This window comes from Brienomyrus brachyistius, chromosome 6 (assembly GCF_023856365.1).
Source record: "Brienomyrus brachyistius isolate T26 chromosome 6, BBRACH_0.4, whole genome shotgun sequence".
Classification (NCBI taxonomy): domain Eukaryota; kingdom Metazoa; phylum Chordata; class Actinopteri; order Osteoglossiformes; family Mormyridae; genus Brienomyrus; species Brienomyrus brachyistius.
Window position 1 is genome coordinate 12,025,611 of NC_064538.1, and position 19,425 is coordinate 12,045,035.

Below are 19,425 nucleotides of genomic sequence, written 5' to 3' on the forward strand. Positions count from 1 at the left end.
TGTATGCGGCTGCGTCACTTCGTAAGGCCTTTGGGACATTTCCAGTGAGATGGTGTATATGTTTTCAAGTTATTCGTGGAAAAACGTTACGTTATGGAAAATGTTAACGTAGAGCTTTCGGAGTACTGGAGAGAAACAAGGTTTCTGTCTGGGTCATTTCGATAATTTTTCATCTTTTTACGTCCATTATGCATTGTGTGTTTACTGTATAAAGCCAAAATCTCTTAGGTGGCAGTATGTTACAGTTTAATTTATGTATGCAAAAAATGTGAAAGAAGTTGATAATGACAAGGGAAAGATGTACTGTGCATCTTTTTTTGGTAGAACATAAGATAGCTGTTCCTTAATGGCACAGCTCCCAGCTAACATTTAACGTTGGCTCAACGATGGTAGAACGTCGGACATAACGTCGACCCAACGTCATTAGGAGACGTTGGCCGGACGTGCATCTGCACATCGGGTTTACGTCAACTCAACGTCTGCAGCGAACGTCAAGTAAACCAAGTAGTGATATGCAAATGTGTGCAATTCCCTGGGGCCAACGTAAAACCAACGTCCCACGGACATTATGGGGACCATGTGCCAACCTACTTTCAATGTCTGGGTTACGTCAACTCAACGTCTGCAGCTAACGTAAAATGCACGTTGTGCCAACGCTCAGTAAACTAAATATAATGAAGAAGAAAATGATCAAAATTCTCTAAAAAGGGAACAAAAAGACACATACTCAAATTTTCCAAATTAAATTTATTATATTGTCTTAAAATAAATTCTTAAAAAAATAAAGGGATATGAAATATTAAAATCCCCATAAAATCTAACTTTTTACACGTACAAAGTTCCGAGGTACCAAGTAAAACTGACATCAAGAAATACACAGCATATTGAACATCAAGGGATTACCCAGGATGACATCAACAACCCAAATACATGTAATATAGAATGTTTGAGGTCACAACTTGTTGCCTATAATTTATTTCAGGTAACCCTTAACATTCCAGTTGTTATAACAGCTATGTTAACAGGACATTGATAAATAATTCAACTCAGCAGTAACAATGAAAAATGGACATCATTAAACTGCATCACAAATAATAAAATCACCTTGAATTTTAAAACATTTGTACCCAATTATGTTAATTTTCTTGTACTTTCACTACAGGTAATACTTGTCTTCTATGTACATAACACATGGTCCATTGTGAACGCTACAGTTTAATAAAGAAATATTAATATGACATTACCCTGCTTACACAATACATGTTTATGCAGAAAATGATTTAAAAGATATGCAGTTATATATCAGTTTTTTGGTCCCTGTCACAACTGTGGAATGTGTTAAACAAGTATCTGTACTCCGACCTAACACACAGCCCATTTATAAAATACCTATTTTAATCAGTTACTTGTTAGGCATTGATTCAAACAATTTTAACCTAATATTCAGGAACACTTCAAAATGAAAGCCATTATAAACTACTTGACAGAAGCAGATATTTAAACAAATATTGGAACATTTAAGACTAGTTAGAATAGTGGATGCCAACAGGACCAAATAATGTATCAACGCCTTTTTTAGTTATAAATGTGACCCATCACAACAAAACCGGTCATAAGTCGCTCTGAACTTGACCAGGTTAATATGGACTCGTCGTTCATTTCCCTTTTGTAAGCTTATTGTGAAAGAAGAGTGCAACAGATTAAGTCAGATTTCACAAATTGCTGTCAAGTTCAGCGCGACTTATAACCAGTCTTGTTGTGATAGGTCACAAATAAGGTAAGTGTAAGTGACTAGCTCTACATTTTGAGATACAATCTGCAAATAGGCACAGTTTCAACAGCCAAAATGACAACTTTTTTTCAAACATTTGCAACTATGAAATTTTTAAATAAAGGATGGACAGAATATTGCACCAGTCTCTACAGGAGTTATACAAAAGTTATTTATAAAGTATAGATTAGATTATAATTTATAGTGAAACTGAAAGTGTGCAACACAAGATTCATCTCACAAAATTCGAACAGTACTTGTGATTTTACAAATTGCACCAATGACCAATATGATACATCAGCAAAAATTAATTCTTCATTAGATAAAAAATGTTCCAACCTTGAAAAGGATTCAAAACCAAATTGCCTGCTTACCACAATGTAAATTTACTGAAATTTAACTTTATTAGTAGCACCAAAAATAGATAGAAAAAATGAACAACTCCAGATTTGTGAAATATCGAACTTGTCCTAATAAATTAATTGTATCTCCAAAACTATTCACCTCAGCAAAGGCTCATCACGAGGCGAGCGAATAACCAGACATGTACTCTCAAAAGGTAAAATAAGATATCTTCTAGGGTAAAGACAGAGCTCTCTCTCATCAACTTTAAAATTATAGAACTTCATTTGGCAGAAAAATTGTTTGTGTACAAAACTAAATCATTGTGTAAAATATTGGTTAATGGAAGTACCCATAAACGTGCTCTTTACATCTCATCATCACTTTTGTCACTCAAGACAAATAGGATAGGTTTAGGATAGGTTTTGGTAATTACTATCGTAGTTTTCATTAGTTTTGTCAACTAGATGTTTCTATTTTTTCTAAGACTGGTCTGTATACTTAGTCTTGGGTTGATAATTAGATTCACTAAGCTATTTACCTTCTTCCCTTCAGTAACTCTCAATCTGAAAGAGTCTGCAACTCTTACTATAGCGCCTTTCTTGAATGTACTGACCTTTTAAATCAGTGTTCTTTTAGGATACAGCTGAAAATATACTATTCAACTCAAACCATATGAACAACATGGCAAAAGAATTCAATAATGAACAGTACATTACATAGGATGTTTTTATAATACGATTCAGTTCAAAGTTCCGTTCAGTCCTCATCCATTTAATCAATGAGAGGTAATTGCACAATCCTACCACAATAACAGTGAGATAGTCTTCCAGTAGGAAAAATAAAGTTCAAACCGTGTCCCTTCGAGCCGGTTGTGACGTTGTCTCAGCCTCTTAAAGCGCGAAATCCTTGGGCAAACCCCGCCGTCCGATGTCCTCCTGCACGCGCGTCTCCTCACACATGCACACGAGCTAATGAACTTTCGTCGTTATCCCTCGATGCCCGGGAAACTCTCCCGGGTGGAATAAAAACCTGGCCAAAACTTCTCTGGTTAATGTCGCTACCGTTTCAACAATCTGCAACACTGTTTTAACTAGAAAAGATCCGAAATTCACCTTGAAAACTACAAAAGTATTCAAACTTCGCGTCTCTGCCGCTTCTTTAGCCTGTTACCGTTAGTCTCTCTCTCTCCTATAAACTACATTACTGCGCATGCACGAGGAGAAGGGAGGGGCACAAAATTTTTTTATATGTAAATATTTTCACGTGTAAATTAGACTATTTTACAAATCTTTGTTTTATGTCTTATCTTACAGTTAATTATTTACTAACTATTTATTTATTTTATTATTTACAATATTTGTAACCTGGGTTACAGACGCGATGAACGTCTGTCGGTAAGCTGACGAAAACTTTCAACAGGATCAAGTTTATTTATTTGACACGACTTGATAATAGCAATATAATTAAGTGTCTAAATAATCCTTTGAGAGTTTGCATGTTGACCTATGATGAACTCTTTAATTGGCAATTGAGAGTTGGTACAACGTGCATTTTACGTTAGCTGCAGACGTTGAGTTGACGTAACCCAGTCATTGAAAGTAGGTTGGCACATGGTCCCCATAATGTCCGTGGGACGTTGGTTTTACGTTGGCCCCAGGGAATTGCACACATTTGCTTATCACTACTTGGTTTACTGCACGTTGGGGCAACGTGCATTTGACGTTCGCTGCAGACGTTGAGTTGACGTAAACCTAATGACGTTGGGCCGACGTTATGTCCGACGTTCTACCAACGTTGGGCCAACGTTAAATGTTAGCTGGGAAGCTGTCATGGTTGTGGTATACTGTACATTCTGGACGTTGGCTGCACGTCTGGACAACGTCCGGGACTGACCATGAGTTAGTCAATACCCAACGTTGTCAGGACATGAAGCCAACGAAGAAAAGGGATTGTTATGGAATCCTTTAAACTTTTTCTGTGGAGGTATAGGTTGTACATCTTGATCAGAAAAGAAATCTGTATAAATTCGATCTTGGACATAGAGTAAAGGTCTATGAGACGTCTGCCAGACGTTACGGCGACGAAAAATTTGGACGACATCAAGTGTATTTCATCGATTCAGAAAGAAAGGAAATTAGCCTATTAAAAGACAGTTAGTGTATCTAACAAACAATAATATCCAAAAATCTCATTTTCATTATGTAGACCATTATGTTGGCCAGACGTGTCGACATCCGCTTTTGACCATCGACATAACGACCAACAGCCGACGTCGGCCCAACAAACCAATGCTAGCTGGGAGGTTGCCGGAAATAGTTCGAAAACAAATTAATTGAGAGGAAATGTTATTTACTCTTTATTACTGGCAGTTTAGCAGCACGATTTAGCCTCGGACTAGAGACGGAATCTTGTACGACACATAGAAAGCCTGCAAAATTCACACACAGCAGTCCAATCCCATCTTTGGAAGTGTGGGGCAATTTCGCAATATGGCGACACACACAAGTAATCTTCTTAATTGCGTGATGGATATTCCCTAATGCTGAGGTGACATAAATACAGTCGTGCACATTGGGCCTTAAGGAAAGAACCGGAAAACCTGCTCTGGGACACACCCACTTACAGTATGAACAAGTACAACTGGGGGCTCTGAGAAACCAGGATCTGAAGAATATCGAACAGTTCAGATTTGTTTTGTGTCAGGTGTATTTATTGTGTACATCTCAGACTTCTGCATACAAAATTATATGAGAAAAGCCACCCTAAAAAGAAAGCCTTTGTAAATGGGGCAAGTGTTGAATTTGTATACTTTTGTTTACTTTTTACATGCACAAAGAATGCAGGGTTGGGTTGAACTTGTAGCTTATCTTGGGAAGCACAAGGTGCGGGTCAAGCACACACAGACAAGATTTAAATACATAAACCACGCAGCCCCACCTTGAAATATAAGGCATGAATATATAACTGTTGCTCTATCTGCAAGGATGTATGTTCTTGCTTATATTCATGTACTGTAAAGCACAGCACAGCTCGAAATTGATTTATTAGGAGTAACTTACAGAGTAAATAGTGTGGCTATTCTGTTAGTGTTAATTATACATTTACATGTGTGTAATTTCAAACTATAAAATTTAAATTGCGTATTTCGGAACTAATCAAATATATTTGTGCCCTTGAGAAGTAAAGTGGGCTATCCCACATTTTTGACCCCTACCCACTTTTTATTGAATATTTTCAATTGGATAAGTTGTTGTTATCTAAGTCATACCTCTGTGCTGCCTATGATATATCAATTGTAGGGTATAGGCACACTGATTTTTTTTTAAAAATTCAACTTTGGAGCAAATTTTCTCAAAACTTTGTTTTTTTTTGGGATAGCCCACTTTACCTTTCAAGGGCACAATTGCCTCTAAAAGGATGATAAAACAAATGCGGTTCCAAGCAGTTTCTCCTGTAGGTTGCGGTTCAGTTAATCACCACCAGGGGGCACTGTCGTTACATATGAGACAGAATTTCTCCTAGGCACGTTTCAGATAATGCAACTACGTCTTTCCACCTCAAAATGAAATCATATTCCCCTCTTCAGCTCCCATTTAAACCAAGTATAAAAATATTACTCCTGAAAATTTTTATATTTCATTACTCTGAATTCTAAATCCACTCCCCCCTGTTAACAACATTAACCGTTGCCTCCTGTCTCGCCCCAGTAAGTAAGGGGGATTCTGAAAACTGAAACCCAGGGGTCTCTCATCATGGTGATATACCTCTATCAGCATTCACATGTCCATTCTGCCCTTAAGCAGAGCCCTAACCAGCCCTGCCCCCCCTTAGAAAATGCTCCCCGGATGCTGAGAGAATGGCTGGTATACAACAATGTACAAAAGTCATAGGCATTCAAAGAAAATGATGTTTAAATAACATAATGGGTACTATATGTGTGTGTATGTCACAAAAAACTGCAAGATGCACAAAGAAACCTGTGTATTCTCATTTGAGTAAATGACAAATAAAGTCACTATATTTCATTTTTAAAATAAATACATTTAAAATGTTGACTACATTTTAAAAGCGTAGGAAAATTTTAATTATTTGTTCATTACCTGTCTTGTTCTGAAAAACGTATACTTTATACAGTAACTGCCATTATTTCAAAGGCTTTGTTACGCAACTAAGCAGTGAAATATTTATCACTGCTGAAATGCAGTGTATGTGAATGACTGATGTTTAATCATACGCTAACCCCAGTTCTTATTCAATTGGCTCAGCAGATGATTATGGATCATCCGTCTGCATCAAGCCCTAAGTGCACAGGGCAACAAGCAGTTCGTCTGGTTTCCTCTTATCTCTGTACTGAAGGTGGTCCCTGTGGATGGATGTGCCCCTGAATCTGCAGTTCACCAAGGGGCAAGCAGGCCTTTTCATCCTTGGCCAGGATTTCAGAATGCAAGTGACAGACTCTCAGCACTGGTCTCCGTGTCAATTCTCTGTTAATTCATGAACAAACTGAAGACATTGATGATGCTCAATTTCTGCACATTGGTTTACTGTGAATGTTTCCAAGGCTGATGTTCACTTGGAGCTCCACACATCTCACCTGAATATCTCATAATGGTATCATTGGAGAGAGCTGGGCCTTGATTGAGATCAACACAGAAGTGATCAGTGAACATATGAATAAAGTACCATTTTTCTTATCTTTTTTACTTATCTGATAATACATACATAGGTATTATAGTGTATGCATCTGATAATACAAAAATATGTATTGCAGTGTGTGTTTCTGATAATACATATGTTACATATATTCCTGACAATTGCAATAATGCGATAGTGGTGAGCTTACACAAATATGGTTTCTTTAATTCACAAAATATGGTCATATTCTATAGTTAAAATTCTGGAGGGCCACCTTAAGGCAATTTACTTTAAGCAATAACAAAATGCACGTTTTTAAAATCTCTCATCTGTATAATAAAAACTATTTCAAAATTAGTTTCCCTTTTATTTAAAGCGAACTTAATCCGAGATATTTCAATTTTTATTAAGTACACTGCCATTTGGAAAGGTGAAATTAGTAATAATTATTACAAGGTAGTGGTACTTCAGTATTTATAATATTTTTCACGATAATAAAGCAATCAGCATTTGTCTTACCCATCAACCAAAAAAAAACTATTTGCAATATTCAAATACGCATTACACCTCCTAGTGGACAACTGCAATCAATTGTTATTCAGCAACGAGCTGCCGAATATATCGGTTCTGATGTCGATTTAATACACTACTCACCATTTTAGAGGCTACATCTGGAAAGAGACTTGAAATATTAATGATGTATTTCGTTTATTAATAGAATTGTAGAAATATTTACGTTTATTTTAACTGTTTTGTTATTTTTTTCAAACAATAGTTTTATGAGAAACATTAGACTTTGGGGCCCCTATAAAGTGCTCACTCCCCTGAATCTGCCCCTCTGATGTCCCCGCTTGCAGTTCAGACAATAATGAATCTAGAAATGAACTTAATGACCTATGGTTTTGATACTACTTAAATGAATACAGAGAGACTGTTCATTTTAATGTAGGCATTTTGACAAAACATCCCCCTTTTATTATGTATAATTACAGAAGTTGTAAACGAAACACTTGTGCAACTGCAGTTTTCTTATAAATAGGTTACCTGGCATGTAACTGTGAATTACAGTTTAAATTACGTTACTCACTGTGAATGACTGTAGAGTGAAAGCAGTGTACATTTAATTTACCGTCACTGAAACATGAGCAATGTTTTCAATGTTAGCGATGATGAAACAAGCAGAACTGTAACAAAAATATATATTTTTTTATATAGCAGCATTATGAAAACAATATCACATCAGCAGGGCCTTTGAAATAAAACTGTAAATTGTGGAGACAGAAGGAGTCAGCCATGCTCAGTTCAGTTTTATTATTAAATCATTTATTCTAACATGCATGTCAGGCAGTCTGATAGCCACTGATGCCCAGATCTTGCTGTCCATCAGGGAACGGCTCTCCATTTTGATGGGAAAGACAGATCATACAAAATGTGACAGCAGAAATCAAAGAGCATTTTTTCATTTACATACACAACAAAAATCCTGAGTTTTGCATTTTAAAAAAGAAGACAGTACGCATTGCACATACCAAATACACTAAAAAGGTCACCACACCATTTATTTAATTATCTGAATGCATTGGACGCTTGGATGTTACCTGCATTTATTTAGTTAGCTTGACCCTGAAGATCTCACTGTCTGTAAATCGGTTTAATCTCACTCTGTTTAGACACTACACCCTGAACCCCCCACCCCTTCAACCTTTTGGCCACAAATCAGATATTACCAATATGAAAAAAGACTAAATAAGAAAATGCTTCCATGTTAGTTTCAGGCTATAACTGGATCAGCTGCCTCTTGTGCTGGTGACTAGTACGATGAAATATCACGCAAGGAGCAGATGAGCAGTTTAATTAACCCGTAGTTACATTCCCGTGTATCAATGTGGATAGAGGACACACTTAGCTTTTTAATGGATTCCATCCGTGTGTATTGTTTTGTTTTTCTGCTTGTGTGTGTGAATATACGCATTAGAAATATATACGATATACCTATATTTTTTCTAAATGGAAAGAAACCATTTATTACACATTATTGCAGAATTTGACAGTACACACATTTGTAATGCATCACACGAAGTTAATGGTTTTTTTATTTTTTTAATCCCAGTTTTCGTTTTAATTTCTTGTTAAAACTTTCACTTTTATCCAATAGTTCTGTTCACCCCTTGAAGATGGTTCTGTGGTGTTTTCAGCATTGGAACACACTTCGCCATAAAGACCTCCCCCCAAAGTATCCTCTCCTATTGTCACATTACGGGCAAGTATGGAGGTAAAGGCAGGCATGGGGAAAACCAAAGATGGGGGGGGGCTTTATTAAATAAAATAACAGGCGGGGCAAAATGAAACGGACCACAAGGGGTCAACACAGGGTAGGAAGGGTCAGGCAAGAACAGGGCAGACTGGGGAGCACGTGCAGGCAGCTACATCAATGACTGGACTGGGGAGCTCGAGACAGGGAGACATTATATACACTGATGAAGGAGCAGACGAGAGGCAGCTGGGGTGATCCACACAAGGGCTGTAACAAGAGGCGAGATTAAACAAGTAACAGGCGTGTAACAAGTAACTCGTTAGAATGTGAATGTGCATTAGATGTTCTATGAATGCATAACAAATGCATTATGAAGATACAGTTAATGTGAAGCATCACCTAATATAGTCCAGCTATGTTTTCATATGTTTATCATTTAGTCTGTTTCTCGTATGAATTTGCACCACAAATAAATCAGAATTGTGTTCCCATCCTGCAGATTCCTTCACAAAGTCTTTAAGAAACACACTTATTAGAATTTACCTATTCTATTGTTCACATATAGGTTATTCTAGAGGTATTTATATCTCTTCTCTTTCGACAACGTGCAAATCATCTGTATAGGGGCAGCATATTGAAGGACATGTTGCTACAACAACGAAAGCTTCCGCTCCCGGTGGACATTTTTCTTTTCCGTTTCACACACAAAAAAATCTCATATAACAAATAAAAATAAAGTAAAGTTGCAGTTGTAGACACAGTGAAGAGGTATATTCCAATTTTCATTGGGAATAAGCATAACATATGCTTATTACTGCTCACATCCCTGGGCACATACACATTTGCTTCTGCTTCAGTATTGGTGCTGTGGCTAATGCTGGTTGTGTCGGGGGGATTCTGTGGGCCGTCAGACTTTTATAAAGCTTCCTTCAGGTACAACACCTTCAGCTCCACTCTCAGAAGCTCCTTAGCTACCTTTCACTCCTTAATGACGTTCATTCAGACATTTAAAATGTGGTGAACCCATGGACTCCTTCTCCGGGAACATCCCTGCATTGTAGGGGCCACACAGTCCTCTACTCATAGTCTTGATATAAAAAATAGTTTACGCACACCATTAAAAATGTTTTCACCCAAAGCCAAATTCAGTAAGCTGTCCTTCATATTAATAGTTACATTTTAAACGAAAACATTAAGAACATTAAACAGTACCTACATCCATTAGTAAACGTTATACCCTTTTTTGAGATTTAATATTGAGTTACTTGATGGTCGATCTGTATCACCCAGCTCTCCAATCTTACAGTTTTTTGTAAATTCAACACATTACATGAGCACATACAAATTGCCATGCCTTCTTATATATAAAAAGTTACACACACACAGACAAACAAACACACAATCCATGCTCAGATGACAGCCAACCAAGCACACAAACAGCAGTCCTGATGCTAAGCTACATTGTTGTTTGGAGCACTTACCCATTAGCCTTGCTAAGGGAAAACTTTCTTAAACATGGCTGCATGGCTGACAAATCAGCCGCACATACTAACCAACTAAGAAAAACTGAACATCAAACGGGAATAAGCACAACTATGTTTCAGTACATTTTTTTAGAGACTGATAGGTTGACTTCTTCTGGCTCAGAACCGCGGAGATTGCCTTCATGTCATTTTACCCGCACTACTGTCAAAATACATACAGTGCCAGCCAAATACAGTTATGAACCATAACTTTCCATTCCAGTATTCCAGGTTTTTTAATTATTATTTTTGTGTCAAGTCAAACGTGATTATTAAAATCCCAGTATCAATCATTGTTATTTCATAAGAAATTCTTTTTTTTTCTGCTCAGTAATTACTTTTCCTTGATGTCTCCGGGGATAAACCATTTCCTGGATCTGTTGTTGTGGCACATTATCTACAATTAAAAAGAGAATTAAAAATAATTATTTTCAAATTATATTTCACAGTGTTCCACACAGTTGCTGACAAAGCCTTAAGGAAACAGGGTACCTTTTTAACACAAGTGCAATAAAAACAAGTGTTGATATGTACTGTACATGCTAAATACAATTAAAACCTCTGAATTAATATTTTTATTAAATGTGTGATAAAAAAACCTTTGGTACTTTGGACTGTGAGGTAACTAGGATGGAAATGATGTAAGCCACAACCCAAAGCTTTGAAAGCAGCGTATTAACTGAAATACTTTCATTCCTCATAAGGCATGACACAGTTACAATGTGTCTTTCATGGGATCATGGCACCTCGCTGTAATGAACCATGTTAAAATAACTTACTGAAATGCAAGTGAATACAGATTTTTGTGAAATAAATTGTACCAGCTGTAGACGAAAAAGACAATACATCAATGACAAGAGCCTTTAGGGTCCAATATTAATGGGTCACAAGTGAATTCATTCAAAACAATTGAATGAAATCAGTAATCCAGTTATGTTAGAACAGTATTATAGTTACACTGGTTTAGTAAATCTGTACTGTATTCAGTTGTGCATGAAGGACAATCTAACCTCACTCTACAGGACAGAATATTTTCTCAAGTTTTCTGTATTGCTGTTCATTTTGACTAATATCACGCACATAAAAATGATTTTCTGTAATGCTCCCTTAAGAAATTGATGCAGGCCAAACAACAGTGAATTTTACCTGCTAGTATTAATGTTAATTTTGTCTCAATATAACCCCCTGCACTGGACAGTCAAAATAAATGTGTGTTATCAACAGTGCATTAGCCAAATACGCTGATGGATTTGATCATCTGGTGTGTATAGCTGTTACACAGACAAATCGCTAAATCATTCAATAAGAAGGAGGCAACACACATCATTAGATGAGATTGAATGTTTTTAGCTGATGCAATTTCATAGTGGATGGTCCGTTCGCATGTAATTAGTATTACAGCTTCCTCTGATAAAGTCTCCTCTGTTTTTTCACGGTTACTCTCTAAAATGACGAAAAAACGATTCAATGCAACGCAAATCTACAAATGCAAGGGAAAAGCATCCCTCTGACTGAAATAGCAATTGTTATCTGTTTCTTTTTTTCAAGGCCTACCTTCAATGTGAAGCTCAACCAGCATCTAATTAGGCTGTAATACTCAACACCGAATGAGGGTAAAAAAGGTGGAAAGGAGTGTTTGGGAATAAAGATGACAGAATGGGCTGAACACAAAAGCGTTTCAAGGAAACTGTGACAATGGGATCCACTGAAACAGATGAGCTCATTCATGAAGGAATCACCGTACGGAAGCCCTCGGGAACTTCATGGAAAAAAAAACGAAATACATTTCATCAAGATTATTCATTCATCCACCTCCAGTTGCCTTTCCTGGACAGAGTAGCCTGGAGCTACCCAGGCAGTGTAAGGCTCAAGGCGGATGTACTCCCCAGATGGGATGCCAAGCCACAGGGCCCAAGCAACAGAACTGCTGGAAGGAAGGGGACACCGAGGAAACACGCACAGCAGAGGGAGGAGATGAAAACGTCACACATGGACTGGGAGGCAACAGCGCCACCCCCTGGGTCCATCCACCCTCTTCATCAGAATTTTAGCTGAATATGCTGTAGAGGGCTATTTGATATGGTGTAACAATTTAATCGCAAGAGTTTGCTGACCATACCTTACAAACAGAGTTTCATTAGTTAACAACTAATAAACTGCTACAAATCATCTGATAACTTTTTAATAGATAAAACTCATTCCTAAATACGTCCTGTAGCATTAAACAAAGCATTATGCTGATAACGCAAAGGTCGTAGGTTCACATACTAGGGAGTGTATTTTTGTTTATTATAACCCTTCTTAAAACAGCAAGTCATTTCAGACAAAATATAATGAATAAATGTAACACAATCATATATTACTGCTGTTATTTACAAAATGGTTTGCAAATCACATGCAGATATGAAACAATGGGACAATCAGCATACCTAGTAATGAGTCCTAATTGAGCATTTACAAGCTATTTAGTAAATACTTTGTTAAACAGGCGTAAGATATCTGTGTAATACATTTAAAAAAATTGATTGTAAGGGAATCTTATTATTTACTAATAAACAGTATAATCAAATGATTAGTAAGTTAAAGAGCAAACCTTAAACTAAAATGTTACTGATTACCCAAAAGAGATTGTATTTTATTCATTAAAGCAAAATTTAAGTAGAAAAGTATACATTACTTGCTGAATCAGTACTTTTACACGACCTTCTGGTAATTTTCTGTCTGTCATAATTTACTTTTATCTTGTTTCTTGCAAGCCGCAGTGTCTGTTTAGAGGTAATAATCATAGCAGTAACCATTATTATTTAGAGGTTCTAGGTAGCTTAGCAATGTTTTGTTCCAAATGGGGCATAGGAGCTGAGGGAGGTGGGAGAGGACATATACTGTCATTCATTGTGTCCCCCCAATAACAAACTCTCTCCTATGTCATTGGTTCCAAAGACCCAATTGTAAGGCAGTGTGGAGATGGAATTTGTCTGCTGCCAGGAGAAAGAAGGTGAGCACTGAACAGGTAGGTGGGCTTTTCATATGGGGACTTTCAGCGGGCCGATGACACAGCAAGCAAGTGAAAAAGGGAAGATTGACACAAAGAGACCAACGGCAGGTGATGGAAGCAGAACAGAAAAAACATTAAATAGGTGAAAAGACAAAAGATGGAAGTAAAATATGCTCATTAAATGAACAAGATAAATCTGCCCTGTCTTCATATACACCTATTTCCAAAGAACAGAATAAACCATTTTTTAGGCAAAAGGACTGGGACGTGGTTTTAATTACATTGAGAGTATTCAACACTATGACAGGGTGATACGTGCATCTGCGGCACTGATATTCTATGCATCAAAAATGCTTTCATATTTTACCGGCACGATTTGGTACATGAAGATTAAAGCCTTTTTTAAAGAAATTTCAGAAACAGAATGATAAACATGCAAGCACTTACACGGCCTACTGTGATCTGTCCGGCTCCATTTTGGTCTCCCCGTTCTGTTTGTCGCTGCACTTCTGCGAGAGCCGTGTGGACATTGTGGCCGCCTGCGCCACAGCCTTGAAGCTGCGCTTGCGTTTCTGCACGTTCTGCTCCGGGTGGAAGACGATGACGTACACCTTGGGCATGTAGAGCATTCCCAGGGACACGGAAGCGCTCAGGCTCATGGAGACGGTCAGCGTCGTCGTCTGGATACACATCTGTGCCGTAACAGGAGAGATCTCATCCGAAGTGCCTCTGCACTGTGCATATGCTAAGAATCCACTCACAGTCATGATGTGGTCTAATTATGTTTTGACATAAAGTAAAGCTATTTTAAATTAGCATAATTATTACGATCTTTCGCTAGGATTCCACTAGACTGTGCCATTCTGGTTTTTGTCTTTAAAAACTGACATTTTTACATAGTTGCTATTAACAGAAATATAATCCAGCCATCCATTTGTAACTCTGGATGAAGAAGACCTGCAGAGGTGTTGAGAATGACACAAGATAAGTTTTGGGACCCAAATATAATCCTTGTGTAAAAATATTAATAAGAATGAATTTTCAGGTTATGTGAAATACGAACGAATCTGCAAAAAGCTCATTGCAAAATAATCTTATAAACAATACCTACATATAATATATATTCTGTATATATACACACACACACACACATCGGTATTGGGACACCTCTCTGAATCAGTGAATTCCATTCACTTCCATAGCCACAGGTGTATAAAATCAAGCACCTAGTCATTCAGACTGCGAAAGAATGGGTCCCTCTTAGGAGCTCAGTAAATTCAAGCATGGTACTTCGATAGGATGCCAGCTGTGCGGTAAGTCCATTTGTGAAACTTCCTTGCTACTAAATATTCCGCGGTCAACTGTTAGTGAAATTGGAAAGCAATTGGGAACAGAAGCAACTCATCCACAAAGTGGTAGGCCACGTAAAATCACAGAGCGGGGACAATGCATGCTGAGGCGCACAGAGTGCAGAAGTCGCCAACTGTCTGCAGAGTCAATAGCTGCAGACCTCCAAACTTCATGTGGACTTCAGATTAGTTCAAGAAAGGTGCGTGGAGAACTTCATGGAATGGATTTCCATGGCCAAGCAGCTGCATCCTTACATCCAAGAGCCTTACATCACCAAGTGCAATGCAAAGCGTCGGATGCAGTGGCGTAAAGCACATCGCCACTGGACTCTAGAGCAGTAGAGACGTGTTCTCTGGAGTGACGAATCATGCTTCTCTTGGCGGTTGCCAGGAGAACGGTACTTGCCTGACTGCTTTGTGCCAAGAGTAAAGTTTGGTGGAGGGGGGGGATTATGGTGTAGGGTTGTTTTTCAGGGGTTGGGCTTGGCCCCTTAGTTACAGTGAAAGGAACTCTAGCAGCATTCAAAGCCATTTTGGACAATTTCATTCTCCCGACCTTGTGGGAACAGTTTGGTGACGGCCCCTTCCTGTTCCAACATGACTGCACACCAGTGCACAAAGCCAGGTCCATAAGGACATGGATGCGTGAGTCTGGTGTGGAGGAACTTGACTTGCCTGCACAGAGCCCTAACCCCAACCTGACAGAACACCTTTGGGATGAATTAGAGTGGAGACTGCGAGCCAGGCCTTCTTGTCCAACATCAGTGCCTGACCTCACAAATGCTCTCCTGGAAGAATGGTCAAAAATTCCCATAAAAACACTCCTAAACCTTGTGGACAGCCTTCCCAGAAGAGTTGAAGCTCTTATAGCTGTAAAGTATTGGCCAACTCCATAATAAAGCCTATGTATTAAGAATGGGACATCATTAATGTTCATGTGTGTGTAAAGGCAGAAGTCCCAATACTTTTGGCAATATATATTGCGTTTTCAACATAGCTCTTTTAACTATTTCTAAATGTTTTCTAGATATGTAAAACATTACTCTTTCTTATGCTGTCCTTTAAAATTAAAGTTTAAACTTTAATTTTGTACCTGATCACTGCCCATTCATTTGGAAGTCTGAATTCCATTATTGTGTCATTCTAAATATGACTTTGGTTAATAGCCATTAAAAGGAAAGCTATCACTTTTGAGAAACTGAGACTAAAGTTCTTAAAGTAAGGTAAGCACGACTTACATAATATCTTCCTTGTGGTCATTAATGAACCCTATATTTCTCTTACAGGAACATTCTGAATAAAAGACTTAAGAACAGATTTGCAGTCTTTGTTCCTAAAGTCTGTCTTCAGATGTTTTGATGTTTTCAAACAATGTACAGCTACAACAAATGATTCATCATTTCTTTATTGTAGCTAGCTTGCTCTACAGTAAGTATACATAAATATACTTTTAACGTATTTGATCATTCTTAAAAAATTGTTTTCTTTTAGCACATTCAGGACTGCATTGGACATTCATTCTATTAGAAACTGTTAATATTTATAGTATTTAAATTAGAAATCATTATTACCTTTTTAGAAGACCCTGGACATTAATCAAACACTGCTTTGATACTGATTATTGCTCTGCAGTAGCTATTAAACTGGGCCCTATTCACCTTCCGCAGCCTGTAGTTATTCAGAACATGTAGCACATCAGATTTACTTGTTGCCATTTTAGCTCAGAGAAGAGAATTTAAATGACTCATGGCTAAAATACATAATTTATTTTTCTTTTCTAACCTTCAGTATCTGTGAACAAATATTGCACTAATACCTAAGTACTCCTGCCACAACACATCAAGTGATTTATTGATATTTACTTGTATTTTTAAAGTAGACTGCAGGCACCCAGGTAACCCCAGCCTGGATAAGCAGTTGGAGGATTCAAGGATGGATGCACTGAAAAGTGTTAATGTGATGAACTAGCAGCAACTGTCTGTAAATTGATTGTAATTGTAATTACAAGCAGTGTCCCGACGTTCATTCACCTATTGCTATTATTTAAATAAATCTCTGTGCCACTAGCAAATGATAAAGGCCAGATAAAAGGAAGGCGAAACGATAAGAAATGGACAAAAATCAAATTTCAACCATACCACAGCCAATGCTCCGTCCTGGACTTAATAAATAATAAATAATAAAATGCTACTAAAATGATTGGTCAAAATTGCTTAAAAGACAGACAGCAAAGCATCCAATACACACACGTCGTTGACTCACCCACCGTCGGAGCTGCTGGACCACATTTAATTTAACTTCCATGGGAGACTGATTAAAGATAATATTCAGTTATAAGTAAAACTGAAATCCATTACAGACATTTGACCAGAAGCAACAGATTTCCCCCAAGGGCAGCTGCAGATTTTGAACATATTTGCCATCATCACACTGAACGTAGGAACGGATGATATACTGAAGCCATTCTTTAGAACGTCAGTCACTGCAAAGTTCAACGTGCCGAACACAGATCAGACTGGACTGTGACAAAGGGCCAATTGGGACAAAATGAGCTAAATGAGGCTCCTGTTTAAAAATCTAAGGCTAAATGTTGGTCTTTTAGAGTTCTTTCTCTAATCCGGTGAATCAACAAGCGCACTGAGGAATCATTAGGTTTGTCAATCCCACTGATTCCGGTCCATGAGAGAGAGCAGGAGACAAACTCAATGGCTCTTTTCTTCAGAGGCTTGCTGAGGAACAAGGTACCGACTAGCAGAACAAATACCTACATACTTTTACACTCTAACTTCTAGAGAGTGCAGGCATAGTTACACAAAAAGAGACACATAAAGACTACATTTCACTGCCAAACACCTAAAGGCTGTAGCCTGCTCCCAAATTATTTACAAGCCGGTTGTGGTTAATTTCATCATCATCGGAATGTGTTTAAGTGAAACAAAAGCCAAGGACAAGCTGATTAATGTTCCCTGGATTTATTTTACATCTTGGGTCAATCTTTCCCAATCAAAAAAGAGCAACGCTTCAGTTATTGCACCCTAAGCATTTAATTAGACGCTAACGAGTATGGTTTGCCAGCAACCAGAATAAAACTTCCAAGCACAGCATCATAATTAAACCAGAAAGGCGCCCTCAGTTGGAATCGGTTGTCTTGTTTAGCGAAAGTCAATAGCACTTAACGGCTAAATATCTCAGTATCTGCAGCTCCATTCAGCCAAATTGACCATGTGGCTTCAATACTGTTGGGAATCATTATTGATTATGTGCTTTGCAACCGTGTGCTGAAGACATGATTACTAGTCACTTGAAGTGTCCCAAAGGAACTTTTTCCCAAAAGAAGGTTATCTGTTCCGACAGTCCCATCACTGGCACTGAGAGCAGAGGCTCCTGCACTGTACACGCCGACTGGGTGCTGTAAGTCCACACAGGAAGAACGGGTCTCTCAGCACAGGAGGACTGCCTCATTATTCCTCAGACTAACTATCCCTTTGAAGGTTACATTACTGCCCATTAAAAACCCATGAGTGTGATATGCGTCCTACAGTCTGGTGACAAATCTCCTTCCTCTCTTTGTACCTTCACTGCTGAAACATCTGAAAAGAATCCAAGAAAACAGCCCTCAGAGCGCTGATTACTTCCAGCTCCTTTGTTGCCTTTTGTGCTATTCGGTTTTTTTTTGTCTTGTTTTTTTCCAATATTCCCTTACTTAGCACAGGGGCAATTTATAAGAAACATTGTTAGCCAAAGGCTAAGTAGTCTTTTACCATGTCTTACTAATGTCTAGAAGTGCTTCACAATGAATGTTACTAGATGTACATGCCCTCCTTGCCTTCCGGTTGATGTCTATTTGTGTTAGTTCATGGTTCATTAAGTGTTTATATGTGACTCAGCGTTACAATGCCCTGTCCTACTGAGTCCCATCCAGCTTACACTGTGTCGTATCATACAGTGAAAAAAGCCGACTTAATCACTCGCAGGGACTATTAATTTGTGGAGAGCAATGTCGCGCCAGGTCACAGGCTGCCGTGTGCTCTGTCGGCTTCTGGACTCCCCTTATTTCCTATTATTTATGAGTCAAGTCAAGTGAAAATTCAAAAGAAGATGCCAACTCTCATCTTCAGGATCCCAGTAGAAAAGCCACCCAGTGTCTAAAAACAAAGTGGCATGCAGCACTGAGTACAAAAGCGAAAAACAACAAGAACACAGTATTAACACCTATTGGTGGCTATTTAATATGTTAAAAATGATCCATTTAAACAGACTAAGACTAATGGAGTCTAGTGCCTTTATTGACTTATTTGCTGCATCCATGCACACAGTACATACTGCTCATAAATCAAACTGCGATTATGTAACGGATTTATTATTTAAGAGAGACATAATACCAACAACAGAAGGCCTCACACACTTGGGATTTGTCCTCATACCAAACAATCATCTGGCTATTATTACTACCCAAAGATTCAGCATGCTTTTGTCATCACAAACCGGGTAACCATTAATGCCGCTATTAAGTAAAGCAAAAATGTGATGGATAGAGTCGACTCTTCCACATC

At 38.1% G+C, this 19,425-nt stretch overlaps 1 protein-coding gene across 1 annotated transcript in view; it reads right to left on the reverse strand.

Annotated features, from left to right (window-relative positions):
- Positions 1 to 8,052: 8,052 nt before the first annotated feature.
- The window catches only part of grm6a (glutamate receptor, metabotropic 6a), a 51,951-nt gene continuing 40,578 nt past the window's right edge, over positions 8,053 to 19,425 (reverse strand). The window contains exons 11-12 of the mRNA XM_049016706.1: positions 13,971 to 14,215; positions 8,053 to 10,925 (exon numbers count right to left, since the gene is read on the reverse strand). Coding sequence (XP_048872663.1) covers positions 13,976 to 14,215 — 240 coding nt within the window. The 3' untranslated portion in view covers positions 8,053 to 10,925; positions 13,971 to 13,975. The remainder of the gene's footprint in view (positions 10,926 to 13,970; positions 14,216 to 19,425) is intronic.